Source organism: Somniosus microcephalus, chromosome 1, assembly GCF_052327205.1.
Source record: "Somniosus microcephalus isolate GS21.2 chromosome 1, FLI_Smic_1.0, whole genome shotgun sequence".
NCBI classification, from domain to species: Eukaryota; Metazoa; Chordata; class Chondrichthyes; order Squaliformes; family Somniosidae; genus Somniosus; species Somniosus microcephalus.
The window spans coordinates 106,838,708-106,865,377 of NC_140987.1; the positions used below are offsets into that span (position 1 = coordinate 106,838,708).

At 44.6% G+C, this 26,670-nt stretch overlaps 1 protein-coding gene across 1 annotated transcript; it reads left to right on the forward strand.

The window, feature by feature from the left end:
* The first annotated feature begins 433 nt into the window (after window positions 1-433).
* Window positions 434-25,030, forward strand: lyrm7 (LYR motif containing 7). The gene is made up of 5 exons (XM_085984484.1): window positions 434-742; window positions 4,590-4,662; window positions 14,203-14,273; window positions 16,922-17,003; window positions 19,155-25,030. Exons 1-5 carry the CDS (start codon window positions 725-727, stop codon window positions 19,226-19,228), a joined length of 318 nt encoding a protein of 105 aa, XP_085840610.1. The 5' UTR covers window positions 434-724; the 3' UTR covers window positions 19,229-25,030.
* Window positions 25,031-26,670: the final 1,640 nt, after the last annotated feature.

A 26,670-nucleotide genomic window follows, 5' to 3' on the forward strand; every position in this document is an offset into this window, starting at 1 on the left:
ACCTAAACCTGAACCTGATTTGTTGACCGATTCAGGAGCATGCTCAGTTCCATACCACACAAGGTCGGGACGAGAGGTCAAGCCTAGAGTTATCCTTGACTTGTGAACTGTCAAAGGGTGTAGGCGGATCGCTGCCCTAAAAAAAATGTACATCGTTATTGAAACGTTGAGATGTTTTCAGTGCTAGTTAAATGCTGAGTTTACTTATATGTTTAAGCTATCGAGAACATTAGGTAGAAGAAAGGTTTAAAAGTAATGCATAACATTATTCTTTTAAAAGAAAGGGGATGTAGCATTTGCATATTGAATTGTCATTGGCCCGCAGGCATCTGTAAGGACTACCTATTATATTCACATGTGATCACATGCTGAGTTGTCATTGGCCGGCAGGCATCTGTAAGGGGTCCTTACTCTATCTTGTCTCCACTGCTGTAAGAGACCTAATGCTTCATCATTAAAATAGTTTAAACTGTAATATTCTGTTGTCCTGCAATTTATTATTTTTATACAAAGTGTGCAAAACAAGACACTACAAAATCCCTGCACTGCCTTCTTCCTGCTAAACTGATTTACATAGCTTGGTACTGTACTGACCTGCCTTTAAAAATTTTGCAGAGTCGCGATTTCGACACTGCTGTGCGGTGGTTTTTCCCTCGGCAGCACCTGTACGGAGGTGGTTTGATGCATTGTTGCGGGGCGAAGCTCGAGCCCAGGGACTCGCAGCATGGACACGCGCGGCAAGGTGAGCGCGCTGACTTTGTCCTTGGGAACCAGTGTGAGCCCGGAGCACTGCATGCAGGATAAGAGGCGGAGAGAGTAGCTAGCTTATTCACTATGTGGTCAGAAATCGCTCGGCAGTGTTAGTATCATTGACAATGCACTCGAGGTGATTTAACCTAACGCTACAAATACCGAGATAGAGAAGGCGCAAAGCACCGAATGTTTCTCCAAACATCAAAAAGTGGTTTGGGACATATGAACAGAAGTGGGGCATTCAGACCCTCGAACCGGTTTCCCCCCCCACCCCAAGTCAATTCGATCAGGATTACTGTACCTGCAGTGAAGGCTGTTACAGAGATGAAGTGGGAATGAGAATTATTCGTTTTATTTTAAAAGTGTAGCCTGTTGTAATGCCTGCCACTCTTAAAACCATACAGCTGCATTCACTTAAGTGGTTTTGCAGTTTGCTTCACTCCTTGACCATCGTGCTCAATATTTATTTCTTTCGATGCCGTTCGACTAAACATTTTGGTTTGATAAATGTTCCCAGCAATGCAGAGCTGAATTATATTACCAGTCTAGTCAGACAATATATACAAGCCATGCTCTTCAGTTACATTTAATAATGTTAATAAATTGGCCCTTTATTAGTATTAAGCAGTTTAACACATTCCCAGGTTATATAGCAGACTGCCCAGGAACAATTTGAAGCTTGTTTTGCACAACAACAATTATTTATATGGTGCCTTTAACTTGGTAAAATGCCCCAAGGTGCTTCACGAGAGTATTATAAGACAAAAAAAATTTGACACAGCCATATAAGGAGAAATTAAGGCAGATGACCAAAAGCTTGGTCAAAGAGGTAGGTTTTAAGGAGTGTCTTAAAGGAGGAAAGAGGTGGAGAGGTTTAGGGAGGGAATTCCAGAGCTTAGGGCCTAGGCCACAGAAGGCATGGCCACCAATGGTTGAGCAATTATAATCAGGGATGCTCAAGAATGCAGAATTAGAGGAGCGCAGATTTTTTTTTGGAGGGGAAGTGGTTGTGGGGCTGGAGGAGATTACAGAGATAGGGAGGGGTGAGGCCATGGAGGGATTTGAAAACAAGGATGAGAATTTTGAAATCCAGGCATTGCTTAACCAGGAGCCAATGTAGGTCAGCGAGCACAGAGTTAATGGGTGAATGGGACTTGATGCAAGTTAGGACATGGGCAGCTGAGTTTTGGATGACCTCAAGTTTGCGTAGGGTAGAACGTGGGAGGCCAGCCAGGAGTGCGTTGGAATAGTCAAGTCTAGAGGTAACAAAGGCATGGATGAGGGTTTTAGCAGCGGATGAGCTGAGGCAAGGGCAGAGACGGGTACTGTTATGGAGGTGGAAATAGGCGGTCTTAGTTATGCTGCGGATATGTGGTCGGAAGCTCATTTCAGGGTCAAATATAACACCAAGGATGCAAACAGTGTGGTTCAGCCTCAGACAAATGTTAGGGAGAGGGATGGAGTGAGTGGCTAGGGAACAGAGTTTGTGGCAGGGCTGAAAACAATGGCTTCGGTCTTTCCAATATTTAATTGGAGAACATTTTGCTCATCCAGAGCTGTCAGACAAGCAGTCTGACAATTTAGAGACCGTGGAGGGGGTCGAGAGAAGTGGTGGTGAGGTAGAGCTGGGTGTCGTCAGCGTATATGTGGAAACTGATGCTGTGTTTTTGGATGATGTCACCAAGGGACAACATGTAGATGAGAAATAGGAGGGGGGCCAGGATAGATCCTTGGGGAACACCAGAGGCAGCGATGTGGTAGCGGGAAGAGAAGCCATTGCAGGTGATTCTCTGGCTGTGATTAGATAGATAAGAATGGAACCAGGCGAGTGCACACCCACCCAGCTGGACGACGGTGGAGAAGTGTTGGAGAAAGATGGAGTGGTCAACCGAAGGATGAGGAGGGATAGTTTACCTTTGTCACAGTCACAAAGGATGTAATTTGTGACTTTGACGAGAGCTGTTTCGGTACTGTGCCTGGGGAGGAAACCTGATTGGTGGGATTCAAACATGGAGTTGCAGGAAAGATGCGCATGGATTTGGGAGGCGACAACACGTTCAAGGACTTTGGAGAGGAAAGGGAGGTTGGAGATGGGACGCTTGTTTGCAAGGACGAAGGGGTCAAGGGTTGTTTTTTTGAGGAGAGGGGTGATGATGGCAGATTTGAGGGAGAGGGGGACAGTACCTGAGGAGAGAGAACCGTTAATGTCAGCTAGGGAGCCAGTAAAGGAAGTTGGGTGGTCAGCAGTTTGGTGGGAATAGGGTCGAGGGAGCAAGAACATAAGAAGCAGGAGTAGGCCAATCGGCCCCTCGAGCCTGCTCCGCCATTCAGTAAGATCATGGCTGATCCAATCTTGGCCTCAACACCACTTTCCCGCTCTCTCCCCATACCCCTTGACTCCCTTGTAGTTCAAATGTCTGTCAATCTCCGCCTTGAATATATTCAATGACTCTGCCCACACAGGAAGTGAGTCTCGTGGACAAGATGAGCGCGTAAAGGTCATGAGGGGAGAGTGGAGAGAAACTGGAGAAAGATGTGAGTTCAGGGCTAGGGCGGGGGACCCTTAGAGGAGGTTTGGCCTGGTGGGCTAGGGGAAGAAATGGAAGTGGCGGAGGCAGCTGAACGGATGGTCTCAATCTTCGAGACAAAGAAGTCCATGAGCTCCTCACTTGTTGGAGGTGAGGGTGGAGGAGACAGGGGAGAGGGGTTTAAGAAGGTTAGCAGTGGAGAATAGAAGCCGAGGTTTATCTTTTGCATTCCAGAATGATTCTGGAATAGTGAGTAATTTTGGCAGACAAGAGCTGGACCCGATAATGCTTCATGTGGTCCAGCCAGATCTGGCGGTGAATGGCTAAACCAGTTGCCCGCCAAATCTGTTCAAGTCTGCATCCCTTGGACTTAAGGGAGTGAAAATGAGGGCCATATCGGGGGAAAGGCCAGGGTGAGAGAGAGTAATTGTTTTAATAGGGACTAGGGCATCAAAGGTGGTGGTGAGGGTGTGGTTGAGCAGATCGGTAGCTGCAGAAATGTGGTGAATGAAGGGCCAAAGGCTGAACAGTTGGGATTTCATAAGTGCAGTTGTGAGAGAGATTTTTCCAATGGCGGACACAGACGGAAGTAGGGTTGGGGGTGGGGCGGGGGGGGCGATGCGGATGTGGGTAGAGAGCAATACGAGGAAATGGTCAGAGATGGCCTTCTCTGCGATTGACACGATGAGAGTAGCGAGGCTACGAGAGATGGCAAGGTCGATGGGGTGGCCATGAACATGGGTTGGGGATTTTACATGGAGGGAGAGATTAAGGGAGGATAGGAGGCTAGTGAACTCAGAGGAGAGAGAGCATGATGAATTGAGATGGAGGTTGAAATCATTGAGGATGAGAAGTCACTTGGTACAGAGGCTGAGGGAGGAAAGCCGTGAAGATATCTCGGTAATACATTTTTTATGGTACTTGGGTGGGTGGTAGAGAACGAGAATTTAAATGAGGTGAGGGGGTGGAATAAGGTGAGGTGCTCAAAGGAGGAGAAAGTGCTGGAGGAGATGGGGGACTGACCAGCTGCAGCACCAGCTGCAAGTGTGAAGATGAAATAGTCTTGCACCTCTTTGCAGTATTCAATGTGGCTGACTTTACCCTGAGTTTTATGCCAGTTGCCTGGATTTAAAGCCAAAACTGCTTTATGTTGACACCAACTGTGTCGTAAAACTAGTTTGTATAATGACGACAGACCTATTAATAGGTTAGCAGATGTTTTTGTAAATTGATGGTGATAAGAAATTGTAGGGTATATATTAATACTTTACTGGAATAGATCTGACTCTTCTCTTTTTGCTTTGGAAGGTATTGCAGCTTTTCAAGGCTTTACATAGAACAAGAAAAGAGGTGTTTAGAGGTGACAATCAAGCTCTAGAAGGTAAGCTGAATTAACTGTGATAAGAATACTATTGGTCAAACTGGTGTGGATATAGTTCTTTAAAGTAAGTACTTTGACACATAATAGAGTACTACAATATTTAGCACGATGTAAGCATGTCCCATCTAAAACTATATTCACCTCCTGGAAGTAAAAAGGAAAGGTATTGTGAAATTACTGCAGTTGTGTTGCCTACCAAACCTGTACATTCTCTTGTGTCTTGTAATGCAGTCGTAAGCTATATATTACAGTAAGTGGTCATTTTATGGCCAAAATATACCCTTACTGAGTTCATCTGCTAAGATGCTAAAGGTTGAAAAATATGACTGACGCTGAACCCTTTCACCAAAATGTGTGTGTGTGTGTCCGTCCGTCTGTCCAACGGCATTCAGCTGTACGAACTGCTCTATACAATATTGTACATGGTGAATCTTGTTGCGATGCTTATGTTTCTTCAAATAGCTGAAGTAGCCTTTGATATAAAAGTTCTGTTTTTGCGTGGGGTCATGGAATTGCAATAGACCAACTTTGCAAACTGCACCTACTGTATTGGGTCTGTGTTTTGGGGAAATTAGAAACAGTTTTTAGAAAAATGGGACTTTCCAATCAATACCTATTCCTGTGACAAATGGCAAGATTAGCTGTGAACAAGGAGGTGTTTTGGTATACGGAGTGGTTGCATTAGACGCTAAAAATTGTATGGTTTTTCATTCCTTGCATTTCAATAGAAAACAGCATGATTCAGAGATGAAATTCCAAACGTTCTTGAGAGTTGTAGTGTCAGTTCCTTAATTGCTAGCACTCTTACCCCTCAAAAGCACAATACTGCCATAAGCACAAATCCTTGGCACTAACGGTGTCCACAGCAAAAATGACGCCAGGTGCTATTACCTGGCTTGCAGGCAATGTTTGGATTTATTAAGGTGAGCTGGTTGTAGTAACTGAAAATAAGGAAGGCAAGGAGGAATGATGGAGTGAGAGGGAGAGATATGAAATGTAAGGGATAGAAGAATCGGGGAGCAAAGGAATGAGGCCTGGAAGGGATGGGACAAAGAGGCAATGACGAGTAATGCGTGAGGAATTGTCAGAGAAGGAATATGGGAAAAGAGAGAGCACAGTCTAGATTGCAAGTAAATAACTGAAACAACAAATCAAAAGTTACATTTTGCTAGGTTAAAAATTTCTTAAGAATATATTTAAACTTGTGGGGTTCTTTTTTTGCTATCCATTTTTTAGGGTGCAAATTTTAAAAGGTTGCCCGTACCTGCAGTATGACAACAAACAAAACTCGACAAGCTACTTACTAATGCACGGTTTAATTGTTTTGTCAGTGCTTTTTGTTCAGTCTCTGTGTTTCAGTTGTGAATTGGTGCGAACCAGCCCAGTTCTTTTCTCTGTCAAACTTTGACTTCTGCAAAACTTGATTTGGATGATCTTTTCAGAAAAATATCTCATAGTTCACAGACATGGAAGGCAGACATTTCACTTCTACCGCGAGAACTTGAGTTACTCCAAACTGAAATTTTAACCGAGTTAGAGACTTGGCCAAGCTCTGAGCCCATATTTTGAGTTCTTGATAGTTTTGAACATCACAGTCTATGTGCAGTTATAGATGGTTTTATTTTAAGTTGGGTTCCCAGGAGAGTGATGCTCAACTGGAGATCAGTGACACCTTAAACGCAGTCATGCTTCATACATGTCTGTAATTTTCATGCCTGCCAGTGTACTGGGGGAGGGTGGAGATCATGAAATTGCTACATCTGGAAATATTTATTCTCTGTTACTACTTAACAAGCAACAGTTAATGAACAGAGTAACATTTCAGTTTGGATCAAAAATAGAGATATAGGCCGCGATTTTGCTGGCGTCCGACGGCGGGTTCAGAGGCGGGTCAGCTGTTAACTTTGAAATGATTGACGGCGGGTTGGGAACCTGTCGTGAATCAAATCAATCAATCAAATCAAATCAACTTTTATTGTCATTGTTAGTGCACAAGTGCAGTACAACGAAATGTAGGCTTGCGGCTCCCGAGAGTGTACATTTGGATTAAGACATTTAAACATTCAACATACATTTGGCTTGTAGTATATTAACATAAATATAACCATAATAAAGTGCATTGGCAGATGTGCAGGCTTTAGAGTTTACTTGTGGAGTTCAGTAGGATGACAGCCCTGGGAAAGAAGCTGTTCCTAAATCTGGTCGTTCGGGTGCGAATGCATCTGTAGCGTCTCCCAGATGGCAGGAGGGCGAACAGACTGTGGCTGGGGTGGGTAGGGTCCGCCTCCATGTAAGTTTCCAAAATGTCGGGTCTGCGATTTCAGAACAGACTCGACACCAAGTGGCGGGGGAGTTAACTACCTTAAATTTAAGATAGTTAACTGCTTGTTAACTAATATTTTACTTTTCTATTTCCCCACATTTTTCTATTACCCCACATTTTTAACGGGGTTCACGTCATTCAGAGATCACGTCAGGTAAGTAGGTCAGGTTCTCTGTCTCCCCATTGCTGTGAATAGGTGACAGCTGCAAAAGTGGTATGAAAGCTACCATTTCACAGCTGGTCACCTTCCAATGTCAGAAGCTTGAGCCTTCAGGACTTGGAAGACACCTTTTGAGCTGTATGCAGTATGAAGTGTTTGCAGTAAACCCTCTATCCACTGTCACCTCCTTGGAGCAAGCTCTCTCACCATTGACAGATCACTTCTGCCATTCAACTTCAGCTGCCATCTATTCCAGCAACAACGGTGCCCTTGAAAAAAATCTCACCTTGGTCCTCTGAATCCCTCCACGGTCAGCCCTAACACCAACATCACCAGGTACACCTACAACAACACCAACCTTCTCCGCAATCACCTGATGCTGCACAGGAAACAGGGTATCAGCACCCGACCACATTGCTGCCCGGGAGGCCAGCGATGGCATCACCAGGCCAGATTTACTTCACTTGACGCTGTGCACCCTGGCTGCCACATGATGTGCCAGGTTAACTCCACCCCACAACAGCACCATAAAGCATTCCTACAATGCCCAAGCTGTTCCTTTCACACTCCTCACCATTGCGGGGATACTGTTATGACTCACCATTCACTGCAGCTTCAAAGGTGAGCACAGATCTGTACAATAAGGCAAAGTGTTGAAAATAAAGATTTCAATGTTTGACAACGCATTAACGAAAAATTTACATGAACATAGCATAAGACACCCAAGTGCCTACCCTTGTGCGTTGTTAGTTGGTATGACTATGTTTCTATGACTGGACTAGGATCAGGGTGAGTGAGAGGGGTGGATAGTGAGAGGGGGATGTGATAATGTAGAGAGGGATGGGTGGAGGTGCAAAGTAAGTTTGTGTGTGTTTGGATGTGTAGGGTGTGGTAAACCACGTTCACTATCGTTAGCACTGTTCACCACTGTTCGTTATAACTGTATCACTGACCACTATTGTATCACGGTACGAGGTCGCCTCTTGCCACACTGCTATACCTGGGATGACCACTGCCGACTCCGCCTTGGCTCCACCCACCAGGCCAGGTATAAAGGTGAGCGACTGGCTGGTATTCCTCCTGCTTGGATCGGATCACCCACGAGAGTGGGCTGTTATTTAGTCAATAAAAACCTTTAGTCACCTTCGTAACTCTTCGCCTTTTATTGGAGGAATTGATAGGTATATCAATTTTATTGACTAAATTTAATGATGTCCGACAACGAGTCACAACCGGCGGAGGAGCCACCAGCGCAGCTCCCAGGAGCACAGCCACACCAGCCAGCTTGGCTGCGAGCCCTCAGACCGCCGTACCTGGACCTGAACCCACGAGCAGCAAACTCAGCCGCAGACTTTAAACACTGGCTGGTCTGCTTCGAATCATACCTGAGAGAATCCAGCGTCCCTCAGGCATCCAAACTAAGTGTCCTGCAGGCACAACTGAGCCCGAGAGTATACACTCTCATCGAGGACATGACTACCTACGAGACCGCCATCAACCTGCTGAAACAGAAGTACCGGACCCCGGTAAACTACATGTACGCTAGGCACCTCCTAAGATCACGGCCGCAACAGCCAGGAGAATCAGTAGCCGAATTCTCACAGGCGCTATATGCACTCGCCAGGAACTGTGACTTTAAATCGGTGTCGGCAGCCGAAAATACTGAAGATAATATCCGCGACGCATTCCTGAAAGGCCTACGGTCCGAGTACTCACGGCAAAGACTGCTGGAAGCTAAAGACCTCAGCATGGAAAAAGCTGAAGCCCTCGCTATCTCCCTGGAAGTGGCCCACCAAGATCAGGAAGCATTCACCAGGTACTGCTCGCGACCCTGGGACTCGGGCCCGACCCCTACCACAGCACCCTTCCCAGCGCCGCCCCCGGGACCTACCTCTGCGTCGGCGTCCCGGACCCGACCGGCCCCGCCACCCCCGGCACCGGCCCCGACATCGGGCATCCGCGATCGGGCCGCCGGCTGTTTTTTTTGTGGCCAGGAGAAGCACCCGAGGTCGCGCTGCCCAGCCAAGAACTCCATATGTAGAACCTGCCTGAAGAAAGGCCACTTCTCCAAGGCCTGCAGGAGCGGATCCTCAGAGGCCAGCAGTGCCGCATGCGAACTATGGGGGCGGCCATCTTCGTTTAGGGCAACTGAGGCCAGCATCCCCACACATGAGTCATGGGGGCGGCCATCTTTGTTTAGGGCAACTGAGGCCAGCATCCCCACACATGAGTCATGGGGGCGGCCATCTTTGATTAAGGCAACCGACCCCAATAGTGCCTCATGGGGCCCTACCTCGTGGGAGACGCCATTTTACTCACCACGCCCGACCGCCTCGCCCGCAGATGACAACGACTCGCTCAGCTACACACTAGCTTCCGTCACCCTGGACCAAGCCCGCCCGCACCATCTGTCCAAGTCAATGATGGACATCAAAGTGAACGGCCACGCCACGACCTGCCTGTTCGACAGCGGAAGCACGGAGAGCTTCATCCACCCAGACACGGTGAGCCACTACTCCCTCTCTGTCCTACCAACGCGCAGCCGAATCTCGATGGCATCGAGGTCCCACGCCACGGACATCAGCGGCTACTGTGTCGTGACCCTGTCGGTTAAGGGCACGGAGTATAAAAACTTTAAACTCCTCGTCCTCCCCCATCTCTGCGCTGCCGTCCTACTAGGGCTGGACTTCCAATCCCACCTCCAAAGCGTAACCCTAGCATACGGTGGACCCCTCCCCCCACTCACAGTCAACAACCAGCAAACGTTAAACCGCCCACCGCGTAACACCTGCAGCCTCTCCACCCTCAAGGTCCCGCCACCCTCTCTGTTTGCTAACCTTACCCCTGACTGCAAACCCGTCGCTACCAAAAGCAGGCGGTATAGCGCCGGGGACAGAGCCTTCATTAGCTCTGAGGTGCGGCGCCTCCTGAAAGAGGGCATTATCGAGGGGAGCAGCAGCCCCTGGCGTGCCCAGGTCGTAGTCGTAAAGACCGGCGATAAAAACCGCCTGGTCATCGACTACAGCCAGACCATAAACAGATATACCCAGCTGGACGCATACCCCCTCCCCCGCATATCTGACATGGTCAATCAGATTGCACAGTATAAAGTATTCTCGACCATCGACCTGAAGTCGGCCTACCACCAACTCCCTATCCACCCTGAGGACCGCCAGTATACCGCCTTCGAGGCGAATGGGCGCCTATACCACTTCCTTAGGGTCCCCTTCGGTGTCACTAATGGGGTCTCGGTCTTCCAAAGGGAGATGGACCAGATGGTTGACCAGAACGAACTGCAGGCTACATTCCCCTACCTAGATAACGTCACTATCTGCGGCCGCGACCAGCAGGAACATGACGCGAATCTGGAGAAATTCCTCCGTACGGCCCAACGGCTGAACCTCACCTACAATAAGGAGAAATGCGTGTTTAACACCACGCGCCTTGCCATCCTCGGCTGCGTAGTGGAGAACGGAATCATCGGCCCCGACCCAGAAAGAATGCGCCCCCTCATGGAGCTACCCCTCCCCCACTGCCCTAAAGCACTTAGGAGAACCCTGGGGCTTTTCGCCTACTATGCCCAATGGGTACCCAATTACGCGGACAAAGCCAGACCCCTCCTGAAAGCCACTTCCTTCCCCCTCACGGAGGAGGCGTGCGCGGCCTTCTCCCTCATTAAGGGAGACATAGCCAAGGCCACGATGCACGCAGTGGACGAGTCCATCCCCTTTCAGGTGGAGAGCGACGCCTCCGACTTCGCCTTAGCCGCCACCCTAAACCAGGAGGGGAGGCCAGTGGCCTTCTTCTCAAGGACCCTACAGGGCCCCGAGATCCGACATTCGTCGGTCGAGAAAGAGGCCCAGGCGATCGTGGAGGCAGTACGGCGCTGGAGGCACTACCTGGCAGGCAAACGATTTACCCTCCTCACCGACCAGCGTTCGGTGGCTTTCATGTTTAATAACAAGCTGAAGGGCAAAATCAAGAATGACAAGATTTTGAGATGGAGAATCGAGCTCTCCACCTACGATTATGAGATCTTGTACCGGCCAGGCAAGCTGAATGAATCCCCTGATGCCCTTTCACGAATGACATGTGCCAGCGCGCATATCGATAGGCTTCAGACCCTCCACGACCAGCTCTGCCACCCCGGAGTCACCAGACTCTACCATTTCATTAAGGCCCGCAACCTGACCTACTCCATCGAGGAGGTCAGGACCATGACCAGGAACTGCCAGACCTGTGCGGAGTGCAAACCGCACTTCTATAGGCCGGACCGAGCAAGCCTGATCAAGGCCACCCGCCCCTTCGAGCGCCTGAGCATCGACTTTAAGGGGCCCCTCCCGTCCTCTGACCGTAATGTGTACTTCCTCAACATCGTTGATGAGTACTCCCGTTTCCCCTTTGCCTTCCCCTGCCCCGACATGACCAGTAGCACGGTCATTAAGTGCCTGAATGCCCTCTTCGCCTTGTTCGGGTTCCCGAACTATATACACAGCGACCGGGGCTCCTCCTTCATGAGCGAGGAACTCCGGCAATTCCTCCTAGAGAGAGGTATTGCAGCAAGCAGGACCACCAGCTACAACCCCAGAGGTAACGGTCAGGTGGAAAGAGAGAACGCGACGGTATGGAAGGCCGTCCTCTTAGCCTTAAAGTCTAAGGGCCTCCCAACCTCCCGCTGGCAAGAAGTCCTCCCGACAGCGCTGCACTCCATCCGGTCATTACTTTGCACGGCCACTAACACCACCCCCCATGAACGAATGTTCGTTTTCCCCAGGAAGTCGACTACGGGAACCACTCTACCAACCTGGCTGACCGCCCCGGGGCCGGTCTGGCTGCGGAAACACGTGAGGACCCATAAAACGGACCCCCTGGTCGAGAGGGTGAACCTCCTGCACGCCAACCCCCAGTACGCCTACGTGGCGTACCCAGACGGGCGGGAGGACACTGTCTCCCTACGAGACCTCGCACCCTCAGCCGATCCGGAAACACCGCCACCACCCCCCCCAACCTCAGTCCAGGTAGACGGCATGCCGGAACCCCACGAGCCCTCGCCGACCACGCAAACACCAGCATCAACACCGGATAAGGCACCAGCACCGGATAAGGCAACACCACCGCTGCGGCGATCGGAGAGGCTTACGAAGCCTCCGGACAGACTGACCTACCAGAATTGGTAGTACACTTCACCCCGCCGGACTTAATTCTAAACAAGGGGTGAATGTGGTAAACCACGTTCACTATCGTTAGCACTGTTCACCACTGTTCGTTATAACTGTATCACTGACCACTATTGTATCACGGTACGAGGTCGCCTCTTGCCACACTGCTATACCTGGGATGACCACTGCCGACTCCGCCTTGGCTCCACCCACCAGGCCAGGTATAAAGGTGAGCGACTGGCTGGTATTCCTCCTGCTTGGATCGGATCACCCACGAGAGTGGGCTGTTATTTAGTCAATAAAAACCTTTAGTCACCTTCGTAACTCTTCGCCTTTTATTGGAGGAATTGATAGGTATATCATAGGGTAGGGAAGGTAGAGTGATGGGGATGTGATGAGTGGCACAGCAGGGTGAGTTTGAGTGTGACTTTGCAGTAACGTTTCATGATCTACTGAGATCATTGAAAGGTTTGCGCCACTGCAGCCAGGTCCTCCTGACGACATCCCTGCTTGTGCCCTGTGCAATGTGCAACCAGGCTGTGTTGGTCTCCTGGGGAGATCTCTTCTGCCCATGGGAAGAGAAGAGAATCTCCCTGCGTGCTGTGACTCCCTCCATATGGAGGGAGTCGTGGGAGAGCCTGGGTGCAGCCGTGCACCTTTGTGCAGTGTTTGCAGCACCTCAATGTTGCAGAACACTGACAGCACAACTGTCAAAATGAATGTGACCATGGTCCCTTTAAGAAAACCGGCTGATAATGTGTAATCAAATGATGTCATCAGACCCGCTTCCTTTTAATTGGCCGGGAACCTCGCAGGGCGGGCTTAACGAGCCCTATTAACGGAAAATCCTTTTGACAGCAGCTGCAGCCGGGAGCAGGATCGGAACCCACCAACTACCTCTCCCGTCGCGATCCCGCCTCCGATGGGAAAATCCAGCCCATAGTAAAAACATCAGAGGAAATTCTTTATCCACCCCTTCCCCTTCTGATTATCATTTTAATTTGACACATAATTCACTTTAAATTTGTGTCATAACGTGGGTAACGGCCTTAGAATCAATATGGAGCCAATTCGTTCTGCATACTGGAGTTTAGCAGGCCATAAGGAGCCATCTAATCTGACAACAGCTTGCAAGATTCAAAAATCCAAATCTAATGTATTTACAAAATTTTGGAGGGGACGATGTCCAAAGCATTGAGCAAAGGAAAATGAAGCTGAACATTCATGCGTACTATTTTGTGTTATTGTACTCTTTGCCACCACAGTAGTAATAGTCTTCCTCGTGCTCAATGTGTTTTTGAACTGTACATACAATGTATCTCTACCAAATGAAGCAACCCACATCTAACTACAATGACCTCTTATCCATGCTCCATCTAACTGCCATCTTGGTTATCTGCCAGAACTTTCACAGGATGAAATCTTGCACAGGACAGTGCCTCATTGTAGTCTACCAATGCCAACCTCCTCCTGATCAACTCAAATCAATCTCCACCCAAGAAAGATTTGTACTATGCTTGTCTTGTCAAGGGTATTGCACTATTGTGCGCTTAAGGTCAAAACTGAGGGAATCTGAATTATGTACCAATTTCCATTATATACCTGGGAGAAGGAAGGTCAACCTTATGATAGTAAATAGAATTTTCATTATATTTTGTTCATAATCATGTTTGTTAAATTAGAATTTCCTGATCCATGTGTTCTTTTCATTATGTTTGGTAATACTGAGCTTTGCCTTTGGAGGATATTTAATATTTAGAAAGCTTGTGTGATGTTTCTTGGGGCCATGAAAGAATTACTCAGTCCTGGATCATCATCATTTTAATACATCAGACTTGAATTTATGAATACTTTTGTTTAGTACTATACCGAAACTAATTTTGTGTCCTGCTGTTTAGCTGCAAGACAGAAGATTAATTCTGAATTCCGGAAAAACCTTACTGAGTCCTCTCCAGAGCAAGTAGCTGAGGTCTGTTCAGTGTGGCAATCTTTACAAGTAGCCATTCTTCTCCTAACAAGTATTCCTCCGACTAAAGGCTGTTTATCATGAGTTCAGTGGCTAATTGCACAAGGATGTGTCTGGGTTACTTGTACATAGATTTGGGGGGTGTGTGTAATTTTATTTTTAAAAAGACCAAGGTGACTAATGATCAAGTTCTGTTATTGGTATTAACAGATGCATTGATGCAGTGTCAGTAGTAATTATTTACACTCTAGTGAAAAGTCATGTTCTGTTCAGTAGTGTGTCCCTATTATATACACTATTGTCTCCCTTATTCCCCTCCCAGCTTCTACATTGATTATAAAAGCTAAGAAAGTGCTTGAAGAACTTCAAGGGGATAGCCAGTAATATGCCTTTTGTCACTATGGTGGTTAGATCAGCTGGATGGCGGGGGGGGGGGGCAGGTGGGAGCATTTGTTGAAAGGATTTCCCCAACAGTGGAGAAACCTTGTATTATGGTCATTTTACAATCATCTTAACACTGGCAGTGGGTGAGCTTCTAGAAGCCAAAATGCAAGATAAAATTAATACTCTTAGAAATGTGAAAATTAAGGCTAGCCAGTATGGGGGTAAATCAGGAAATCTTATTTCCACTGGTCAGTGAGTCAGGAACTAAAAGTTACACATTTATCATAATCCAAGAAAGATGGGAGAGATTACAAGAATTCTGTTTTTTTTTTTTGCAGAGGGTTGTTGAGACATCAATAATAGGTATTAAAATGTAATTGTATAAATAGTTCAAAATGAAAATAATAAAGGGAATGGGGAAGGTTAGAGGAATGGGATAAAGGATGTCAAGGCTTTGGCGAGGGTGCTGAGGAGATTTAGTAGACCGGTACCAGAGATGAAGGACTTCAGTTATGTGGAGAGACTGGGGAAGCTGGGATTGTTCTCCTTGGAGCAGAGAAGGTTAAGAGAGATTTAATAGAGGTGCTCAAAATCATGAGGGGTTTTGATACCGATAGGGAGAAACTGTTTCCACTGGCAGAAGGGTCAATAACCAGTGAACACAGATTTAAGATAATTACCAAAAAAGTCTGAGAGGAGATGAGAATTTTTTTTTTTTCACGCAGTGAGTTATGATCTGGAATGCACTGCCCGAAAGGGTGGTGGAAGCAGATTCAATAGTAACTTTCAAAAGGGAATTGGATAAATACTTGAAAAGGAAAAATTTGCAAGGCTATGGGGAAAGAGCAGGAGAATGGGACTAATTGTATTGCTCTTTCAAACAGGCATGATGGGTCGAATGGCTTCTTTCTGTGCTGTATGATTCTAAGTGGATAGCTCCTTTGAGAGCTGGTGCAGGCTGAATGGCCTTCTCCTGTGCTGTAAAATTGTGATTCAATAGATCCTTTTTCTACGTCCCTGCTGGGGAAACCATTTTAAGAAATTCCTTGCTCACTTCTGTTGCCTCTCTTTGCACCCTACCCACATGAAGCATCCATGCATACCTCCCACTACTGACCCTCTCCCCAAGAAAACCCCAAACATTGTAATTTTGTCAGTGGTACTTCACAATCCTCTTCTAATACGCCCTTGCCAGTGCTCCCATGCCCTATCGCTACCATCCCAGTGCTACCACACCAAGTCCAGCCTACTGCCCCTGGCACTCTGGGCATACCCTAGCAGTGCTCTAATATTCTGGGTCCCCGCTCTTATTTCCCCCACCTCACCTGTGCTGCCATACTCAGATACCCCTCTCCCACTCCTTGATCCTACACCTGCCTTCCTAATAATTCCATGTCTTTCGTAGTTTTGTAGTGCGTTCTTCTGTTCTTGTTGAAACTGGTATGTTTACCATTCACCTGTCTACTAGAATCTAACCAAATGTAAATTTGATCCTACTTCATTGAACAGAAATGTTAAACTGTATTATCATGGCAGTGCTTTTTCACATTTTGCTTTCATACTGTGGCACACAACATTTAAAATATGCTTCTGATAAAGGTATTTAATTGTGTGAAATTGGTTATATAGCAGGAACTTGTATTTATGTAGTGCCTTTAATGTAGTAAAACGTCCCAAGGCGCTTGACAGGAGCGTTATCAAATAAAATTTGACATCGAGTCACATAAGGAAATATTAAGACAGGTGACCAAAAGCTTGGTCAAAGAGGTAGGTTTTAAGGAGCTTCCTAAAGAGAGGTAGAGAGATGGAGCACTTTAGGGAGGGAATTCCAGAGCTTAGGGCTTTGGCAGCTGAAGGCACAGCCACCAATGGTGGAGCAATTAAAATTGGAGCTGCTCAAGAGGCCAGAATTGGAGGAGTGCAGATATCTCGGATGGTTGTTGGGCTAGAGGAGATTAGAGATAGGGAGTGGCAAGGCCATGGAGTGACTTGAAAATCGAGGCGTTGCTTCACCAGGAGCCAGTGTAGATCAGCGAGTACAGGGGTGATGGGTGAACGGGACTTGGTGTGAGTTAGGAGATTTAAGAATGCACTTCCATTTACTGAATAGATGGAGGTAATAGCATATCTAATGTACCTAGCTCTACATTTATATCATTGGTCAGGGGCCTGATTTTTTTACATTGATAGTATTGTTAGCTTGATTAAGTGCATCAAGAATTTGTTTAGTAATTGGTTCTGTATTAAGTGTTTTGTTTTCTTCACAGTTACTTAAATTGGGTTCAGATGTAGATGTTATTCTCAGAAAAACGGTAATCCAGGGAGTTCACACAAACCATAACGCAATTTGTAAGTAAGATCCCTTCTTTTAAGTATAAAAATCTAACCAAAAGAATACATTAAAACAGCGGTTGCATGATTATTGATTATTTTATATGATCACATTGTGGCTGAAACCAATGCTAAAATTGAGTTTCATTTGGCGATTTCCTTTTACTATTTTATCAATGAATGTATGAAAAGTTCAAGCCACTTTCACATTTGAACCTGTCCTGTGGCACTGCACTGGATTATAATCCTAGAATAATAAATAGAGCCATAGAATTTTGCAGCATAGAAGATCACCATTTGGGCCATTGTGTCTATGGCAACACACTGAAAGATCTATCCACTTAGTCCCATTCCTCTGCCTTTTTCTTTTTAAAAGTTAATTTAGGTTTTGCTTCCACCACTGATTAGGTAGGGCATTCTGTGTTCTAGCAACTGTCTGTGTTTTAAAAAAAAAAAAATTCTCCTAGTCTCTCCCTTCATTCTTTCTTTTAATTTTAAATTTATGCCCATCATTTACCGACTTACTCCCAGTGTAAATAGTTTTTCTTGAACACCTGTCTAATCATCTCTTAACGTTCTTTGCTCCAATGAAAAGACACCCATTTTCTCTTGCCTGTCCTCCTAACTAAAGCCCTGTATTCCTGGTACCTTAGTCATTCTCTTCTGTCCTCTCTCCATGGCATTAACATCCATATATCTTGCATATATGGGGGCCACCATTCTATATCCTTTCCAATCCGAAAAGCATCCATTAACCATAAATTGCTGTTGTCTGCCCTTTAGCCATTTTCCTATCCACGCTGCTGCATTCCCTTTTAATAACACGTGCCTCGATTTTTATCACCATATTTTATAAAATACCTTATTGAACGCATTTTGAAAATGCATATATACAAATTCCCCATGCACAATATCCACACAATCCAGAGAGGTTTTCCATCACAGCAATCACCACTCACCCAAATTAGTTTAGTGGGAGGTTTTAGTATCCTCTCCCAGCAGGACTGCTTTGCAGAACATTTTGGAATTCGATTATTAGATTAGCAGCCTAACTTAGACCTACCTGCCCAGATGGACCCAAGCACAAGATACCCATCCCCAGTTCAGTGCGATCTTCCATTGGAGGTGCTAGTAAATAATTTACAATTTTTCTGTTTACTTCTGAACTTCACATGTTCCTAATAAGAGTCCTGGTAGATCTGTGAATTCTACTTTAATCAGTTTGGCCTCTGTTTGGGAAGCATATTGCCTAGTATTGAGGTCTTTATTGTTAAGTGTTGGTCTTTTTCTGAATACAAAGGTAGCTTTGGATTGAGTACTTGTATTCCAAACTCAAAAGATCTGTAATTGAAAGGGATACTGCTCTATAATTGTGTTCTAAAGTTAATGGCTTCAGACATTCACTTTGCAAAGATGTACATTTTTTAAATAACCTATTTCTCTGATCGATGATTAGATTCCCAGTTAAAGGCGATTTTACTTTGAGCTGGTTGGTCACCTAAAAAGTGATGCTGCATCATCTGGTCAGATGCTGCTACACTCCATCAGTAGTTGCCAGTTTGTATGAAACATTGCCAGTAGTGACAGATGCATTGGCCAAGACAGCATAAAAGATGTCTATCCTATTAAATATCTGATTAAAGTAATAAAGAATTCCCCCCTCACAGGTTAACATGTAAATAAATCCCTTTCCTCCATTTTTAAACATCTCTTTTTCTTAGTTTCTGATTTTTCAAATAACCTCCAGGCTAATAATAAGACCTTTACAGACTTTGGCCTAGGTCTTCCAGTGGGTTACCGTCAGCATTACAATCAGAATACCTAGGGCGTAATCTAAAATAGGCCTTTAAAAGACCCACAGAAAAATGGAGTTCAATTGCAACCTTCGAGTAAATACAGATTGTTTTTTGAAAACATAATTATTTGTACAGAGGAATAGAACAAAGTTAGGAGTGAGAAAATGCTCCATTCAGAGTGTATGAATGATTGTTTTATCATGGACTTGACTTTCCCCCACAGCTTGATGATCCTCTACTTAAAGGAATACTGAGGTCCTTCCCCTGCCTCCTTAAAATCTCCAACAGTACCATTAATATCTCTCTCGTCCTGTGTCCCTTCTCAAAAGATGCTGATTCAAATAACCAACTTTTTTTTTCTTTTTCCCCACAGTTCTTAGACCCAGAAAAGAGGTTCTACTGGATAACTTACCTTTCAATGATAATCCTACAAAGAAAGCTACCTAGTATAGGAAATATTTCAGTGATGGATTGAATCTATTATTGTATCTCTAGCATGACATTTTATTGAAACAAACAAGGTGTCTTTTTTTGGAGTTGCTAAAAGGCAACATTTATAATGAAAATAACCAGGATGTGGTGACACAGCATTTGATTTGTTTTGCTCTGGTGGACAAGCTAGGTTAGTAATGTACATCGATGCTTACGACTTTGAAAAATGCAAGATCACTGTTGGTGTATTCCCAACTATAATTATGTACAGTAATAAATCTGGCAGTTATACCACAGTGGGATGGAATATTTTATATTGTAAAATGTTGGGAATTTCCTTTTCCCCTGACCTCTAAAGAAATCCCTTTTCCTGCTTCCTTTAGCTCAAATGGTCTGAGTTGTGCATTTAGATGCTGTTACAGTTCAGGAAACAACTTATAATTTATGTAGTCATTTTTCATATTATAGTGCTCCTAGGAACATTGGAATTCCAAGATGAAAAAAGAACCATGGTCCATATGGTTCACCTTCGACCATTCTGGTAGTCACATGATACAATGATAATGTATTTGTTGACTAATCATAACAATCAATCTCGATCAAATAGTCTACAACAGACCCAGACATGACTTGAGGAAAACCCCAGTGGTGGAAATCTTTGAGAGCCATAGGTCCAAGGTCACCATTCCCCCCAAGCGTGCTACACTTACCATAAGTCATGAAATATTGTTTCCGCAGATTTGTTTTGAATTTACCCCATTCAAACGCAGGCTGTGTCCTCTGGTCCTACTGTTCTGGACACGGTAAAACAGCTCGTCATGGTCTACATTATCTGATCCCTTTAGAATGCTAAAAACAGCAATTTTGTCACCTCTCAACCTTCTCTTTTCCAATGTGAACAGGCCAATTTACGTAATGGCTCCCCATAATCCAATCCCTCCAACCCCTCATTCTGGTTGCTCTCTTCTGTATCCTTTCAATAGCTGCAATATCCTTTTTGTATTGTGACAACCAGAACTGCACTATTCTAAGTGCAGTTGCACCAATGATTTATAAAGTGGCAGGATTACTTCACTATTTCGGCTCAATATTGACTTTTTTAAAACATCCCAACATCTGATTTGCTTTACTCACTGCCACTGAGCATTGCTGTGATAGTTTCAATTTATTGTTAATCAGGAACCCCCCCCCCCCGATCTCTCATTTTCCATGCACGTTATTTTCTTTGCATTTAAGTAATAAATTTGTTGTATCCGTGTGTTAATGGAGACACGGAATGCAGGAGTTGGTTTAACAAGTGTTTACTGAACAAAGTCTGGAAGTGAACTAAAAGATACAAGACACTATACAGGCTTATATAGCCCGAGTGGCCACTACCGGCATTACAGTACACCGGGGCTCTTAAAGGCACATACACCACAATTCCTCCCCTTTTAGACAACCAGTACATAACATTTTAAGTAATCATTAATTAATTAACATGTTTACAAGAACAATAATCTACACATTTGCTGCAGTTAATCAATTATAAGTCAGTCTCTCTGGAGGCTTCCTGACTCGGTCCGGATAACGCCTCGATGGTGTAGTAGTTTTCGGTGGTGTAGTAGGTTCTTTTGGCAAGGTCGATTCGGCTTGAATGCCAGTGTCGGGTTCATCTGGTTCCAGTATCACCGGATCGGAGGTAGATACTATGGGTATCTCTGCTTCATCATTAGGCGTATAGAGTTGTGGTGTAGGTTGTCCCTTTTCGGATGACTCTCTGATCTGGTCAGCATGGCACCTTATTATGCTTTCTCCAATGTCCACGGTATACATCAGCGGTCCTAGTCATGTGCAAATAGTTCCAGGCTGCCATTTCTCGGTACGGTAGTCCCGGGCCAAAACTTGTTGACCTATCTGGAAGGTTCTAGTTGGCCTTTCATTCATGCCTTGAAATTGCCGGTTCTCTACGTCCCTTCTGATGTTTGGCTTGATCAAATCCAGCCGGCATCTTAGGCTTCCATTGAAGAACATCATGGCGGGAGTTTGGTTTGTAACCACATGTGTTGCATTCCTGTATGCAAACAAGAAGTTATCTACCTTATGCTGTAGATTTATGTCTTCATTACCCATGGCCTTTATGGCCTTCTTGAAGGTCTGGACAAACCTTTCAGCCAATCCATTGGTGGCGGGATGGTATGGGGCGGACGTGTAGTGCTTAACCCCATTGTTTTTTAAGAACTTCCTGAATTCTTCGGGCACAAATTGCGGTCCATTATCAGAACAGATCTGTTCAGGCAGCCCATTCCTGGCAAATATGGTCCTTAATACTGTGATGGTTTTTTCCGTGGTGGTGGAGGACATCTTTATTACCTCCGGCCACTTGGAGTGTGCATCCACCGCGATTAAGAACATTGAGTCCATAAATGGACCAGCAAAGTTGATGTGTACCCTTTGCCATGGAGATGAGGGCCACTCCCATGGATGTGGTGGGGCGTTTTGGACCGTCTGGCATCCTAGACAGCCCTTGGTCATTTCTTCGATGTCTCCATCGATACCTGACCACCACACAAACGCTCTGGCTAGGTTCTTCATTTTCACTCCACCCAGATGCCCCTCGTGAAGCTCCTTTAGCACTTTATCCTGGAGTTTGGGTGGAATCACCACTCTGGATCCACACATCAAGGTTCCTCGGCACACTGACAGCTGTTCTCCTCTTTGCGAGAATGCTGGCAACAGTGGTTCGCCATGTGCTGGCCATCCCTTCACTGTTAAATCGTAGACTCGTGAGAGAGTCGGGACATTTCTCGTTTCCTTTTCAATGGTAGAATTTGTTACTGGTAGACATTCCACTATGGTTGAGTGGAACATCTCCACTGGGTCCACTGTAGGTGCCTCTTCTACCGTTGGCAACGGTAGACGCGATAAACCGTCAGCATTTCCATGCTGTTTTGATCCTTTGTATTCTATGTCATATTGGTGTGCCCCTAGGAAAAGGGACCACCTCTGTAGCCTTTGCGCTGTCATAATGGGAACGCCCTTTTTAGGGTTGAATATGGAGACGAGGGGTTGATGGTCAGTCAACAAGGTAAATTTTTGTCCGTGTAGGTAATGGTTGAATTTCTTCACTCCCCATACCAGGCTGAGTGCTTCCCTGTCAATCTGGGCATAGTTACGCTCAGCTGAGTTCAATGAGCGTGACGCAAAAGCTATCGGCCGCTCCGAGCCATCAGGGAATCTATGCGATAATACCGCTCCTACGCCGTAAGGGGATGCATCGCACGCCAGTCTGATTGGCAGTGATGGGTTGTAATGAGCCAAAACTTCCTTGGACGTGATCAAGCCTTTGCATTTATGGAAGGCACGTTTACAGTCTTCGCTCCATTTCCAATTTACTCCCGTTTGTAGCAGTTCGTTAAGAGGGTGCAGAACAGTTGACAAGTTCGGTAAAAATTTATGATAGTAATTTATCAATCCCAGGAACGACCTTAATTGTGAGACATTTTCAGGTGCTGGGGCTTTTCCCTCCTTCTGCTTGGTCCGAATGCCGACCTGCTTTGCAGCGCTGGCCGCCTCCCGAGTGCTCCACCCTCCGTCTCTGTTTGCCTCCGCCTTCGCTGCTCGGCCCCGCTGCAGAGCCAGCCGATCGAGCCCCAACCCGCCGCCCAGGAAGGATTATTGCAGTACCTGCCACCAGCCCGGCTAGCTGGTGAAACCACAGTTTTTTCTTTTTTTTTTTTCTTCGACCTTCGTCTGAGGAATCGATCTCCTTGAGGTGCTGACGAATTGCAGGTAAGTCCGTTTCCAATTCGTCGCCACTGTTGTATCCGTGTGTTAATGGAGACACGGAATGCAGGAGTTGGTTTAACAGGTGTTTACTGAACAAAGTCTGGAGGTGAACTAAAAGATACAAGACACTATACAGGCTTATATAGCCCGAGTGGCCACTACCGGCATTATAGTACACAGGGGCTCTTAAAGGCACATACACCACAAAATTCATTTTTAAAATGGACTTAAATCTAAATATTAAGTGAACATCTTGCTCATCTCACTTTCTAGTAGTGCAGCAGGCTGGATATTGTTCCACATCACCTATTAGATCTTTTTTGGAAAGTGAGGGTGGATCCACCTGCACAGTGGATATTATTTAATTATTTCTCTCGAGTTGGGTCCAGGACTCGGTGCTGTAATCGCCAGATGTGTTGCTGTGGATGGACAGAATCGCATTTCTTTTTATCTTCTATTTTTTCCTTTCCGAAAGGGCACACTTCACTGGTGGTTTTGTCCCGCCAAAAAGGAAGTACCCCAATTACTATAGATGTTCTTTCTTTACTCCACTGCTGTCGATTCATGATGCACAGGTCTTGAATAGTCGCTGATGGCACTGGTAAATATAATATCGCTGGATTCCGCACGACTTGTGACAAACTCACTTTTTTCCTTGTTTTCAAATCCCTCCATGGCCTTGCCCTTCCTTATCTCTGTAATCTCCTCTAGCCCTGTAATCCCTCCTAACCCTCTGCCTATTCTGGCCTTTTGAATATCCCCGATTTTAAGTGCTCCACCATTGGCGGTCATGCCTTCAGCTGCCTAGGTCCTAAGCTCTAGAATTCCCTCCCTGAACCTCTCCACCTCTCCACTTCTTTTTCCTCCTTTAAGACACTCCTTTTTATTTATGCATTTATTATATCTACTTAAATAATAAATGTGGTGGAACAGCTTTAAGCTGTCATTCGATCCTGGTGTTCCATTGCTCGGTGTCAATTTTTTTTGTCTTATAACACACTTGTGAAGTGCCTTGGGACATTTTACTATGTTAAAGGCGCTATATAAATACAAGTTGTTGTTGTTAAAACCTGAATCTTCGACCAAGCTTTTAGTCATCTGCCCTAACATCTCCTTATATGGCTCGGTGTCAAATTTTTTGTCTTCTAACACTCTTGTGAAGTGCCTTGGGACGTTTTATTACGTTAAAGGCGCTATATAAATCTAAGTTGTTGCTGCCTCCCCTGTTACACTGGTAAGCATGTTGAGCCAGTGCAGCGAGTTGGCATGCTTATATCAGTGTAAAATTACATCATGGCATGAATATACATGGCCCATTGAGCTGGTTTAGCATCTGTTTGCAGACTTGCAACTATTTTTTTTTAATAAGGGGTATTGTCTATATATTAACCTTTGCCTGCACACGTGTATAGGCTACTGAAGGGTGCTGCAGAGAATTGTCTTCTATGGATGCACAGAATGCCAGGTTTGTTTTCCAAATCTACCTCCAGTAGGCCTATAAGAGAACAGAGGCATGGGACAGTATAGATACAGAATAAAGATTGGCTTAACATTGTCTTAAAACTGGAACTAGTGTTTTTTTTTTTAAAAGCCTTTGAAGGCAGTGTGATCATGACTTCTCTACAGTTGATACTCTTTCAAAATCAGCACTTCATATTTAAAAAGTCTTGTTGAGCCTGAGATTTCAGCTCCGAGGAGGGATCCTTCTCAGTGACTCTACTACCAGAAGATCAGGACTGCTCTGCTTTAATCAGTTTTACCCAACAAGTGTATAAAAATGCCTTAATAACCTAACCCCACTTTTCTGCATGTAATCATTGGATAATGTTAACCAACTTAAATTATTACTGGGTCAGCATTAAGGAATAAGTTTATTTAAACTAACAGCTAAAGCATTGTTAATAGTATCTAAAGCAGTTGAGTTTTTTATATATTAAAAAAAAGTTTTAAAATGTTTAACTTGTGGCAATTACAATTTTCAGGAAATATTTTTGTAAATGTGTTTACATTTTCATCCATGTTCATACAAAATAAAATATTGGAGGATAACTCACTCGTTTTCTGGTGGTATATTTTTCACTTTGTCCATTATGTGTATATTTCCATTATTGCATTGTTTAAAACATTCCTATTCCTTGAGAGAGGTAGATGTCTGTTACAGGAATCTTTACTTGTATTTCAGAACTAAAATTGCTGATTCTGTCTCCACAGTGCCCTGTATTACATGTACTTATTTATGATTACTTGCTATACAAAAGTGCAACTGATTATTCTTAATGGCATGATTTTTTTTAATAAGAATTTTTAGATATTAGTTTACTTTTCAACTCTGCTTGTGGCAAGATGTAAAGCAGAGTTGCCTTTCAGCCACATTATTTTTGAATATAACTGCTAAACTGCACATAGTCAAAGGAAAGCATGTGGGACCAATGAGGAAAATCTTGCATCTCCTGCATCTGTAACCACTATTATTTTATAAGCTGGAATGTCACCTTGTTTTAATATCTAATATGTCATTGAAGTATTTAGAGGCTTTTGGACATGTTGTGCCCCTGCCACCTCAGCTTGCAGAGCACAGAGAATGATTTTGTGTATTGTGATAAGCCGTGCAAAATAGTTGGGCTAACTTGCGAAGAACTTTGATGTAGAGATGAATGGGAAAACCCAAGTGTTTATGTACAGTAAAGGATGAGGTAAAGGCCTTTGGTTCAATCAAAACCTGACCTCTAATATCTTAACTCGCCCAAGTTCTTTAACCTTTTCAAATAACTTGAATTCTTGATTCCCAGAATTGTCATAATTGCTTGCCTCCTTGAGACCAATATCCATTTCATTAGGTGGCAAGGATTGCACACAGTACTTCCGATGGGATCTGTTCATTGTGTTATACAGCAACAATTCACCTTGTTAAATTTAAACTCTGCTCCTATGCGAATGCAACTAAGTAATTTATTTGCCTTTTTTACTACAGCTAAACACTACTATTTTGTTGATTTTTCCATTATAAATCCTTAACTCTCTTTCCTGATCAGCAAACTGCAACACTGTTCCATTTAATACATGCACTTGCTCATTTGATTCCCAGCTCATATATTATTTAAATTTATCTACATTGAACTCTTAACTGCCACCTATTGGTCAAGGTAATTTAAAAGATCTACTTCCTCCTGAATCTGTTCGCAATGGTCCTGAATATTTGCTCTACCTCCAATTCTGGCATCATGTGCACATACGGAATTTTGTTTGATACCTTCACCCAAGTCATTAATACACATTTAAAATAGCAAGGGTCCCAGGACCAACTGAGGATCTGAAATGATGCTCTGGCATTCAACAAAAGAGTAAGTCACAAACTGGCAAACACAGGCCAGTTAGAATATCCTCCATAGTGTTTGAGGGCTTTCTATGGGCTACTATATAAATGAACAGTAAAAGATCATGGGTATCATAGTATTGTTTTAGAAGTAAGGGATTATGGCTTACAAACCTATTGGAAATCTTAGAGAAAGTAGCTAAGCTAGTGGATGAGTGTAATCTAGTAGATGTAATTTGAATTTTAAAAGGCATTCAATAAACTTTCTTAGTCTCACATAATAGGGAAGTCACGAGTTATGAGATGGGTAACATGCTGTATGATAACTTGTTTAAATGGATTGAAAATTGGCTTAGTAACACAAGACAAAACTAAT

What these genes read in the sequence shown, in the direction of transcription:
- lyrm7 (XM_085984484.1), top strand. An exon ending in TGACAATCAAGCTCTAGAAG is followed by an intron (nt 4,663 to 14,202) that starts GTAAGCTGAATT and finishes CCTGCTGTTTAG; the next exon opens with CTGCAAGACAGAAGATTAAT. An exon ending in CTCCAGAGCAAGTAGCTGAG is followed by an intron (nt 14,274 to 16,921) that starts GTCTGTTCAGTG and finishes TTTTCTTCACAG; the next exon opens with TTACTTAAATTGGGTTCAGA.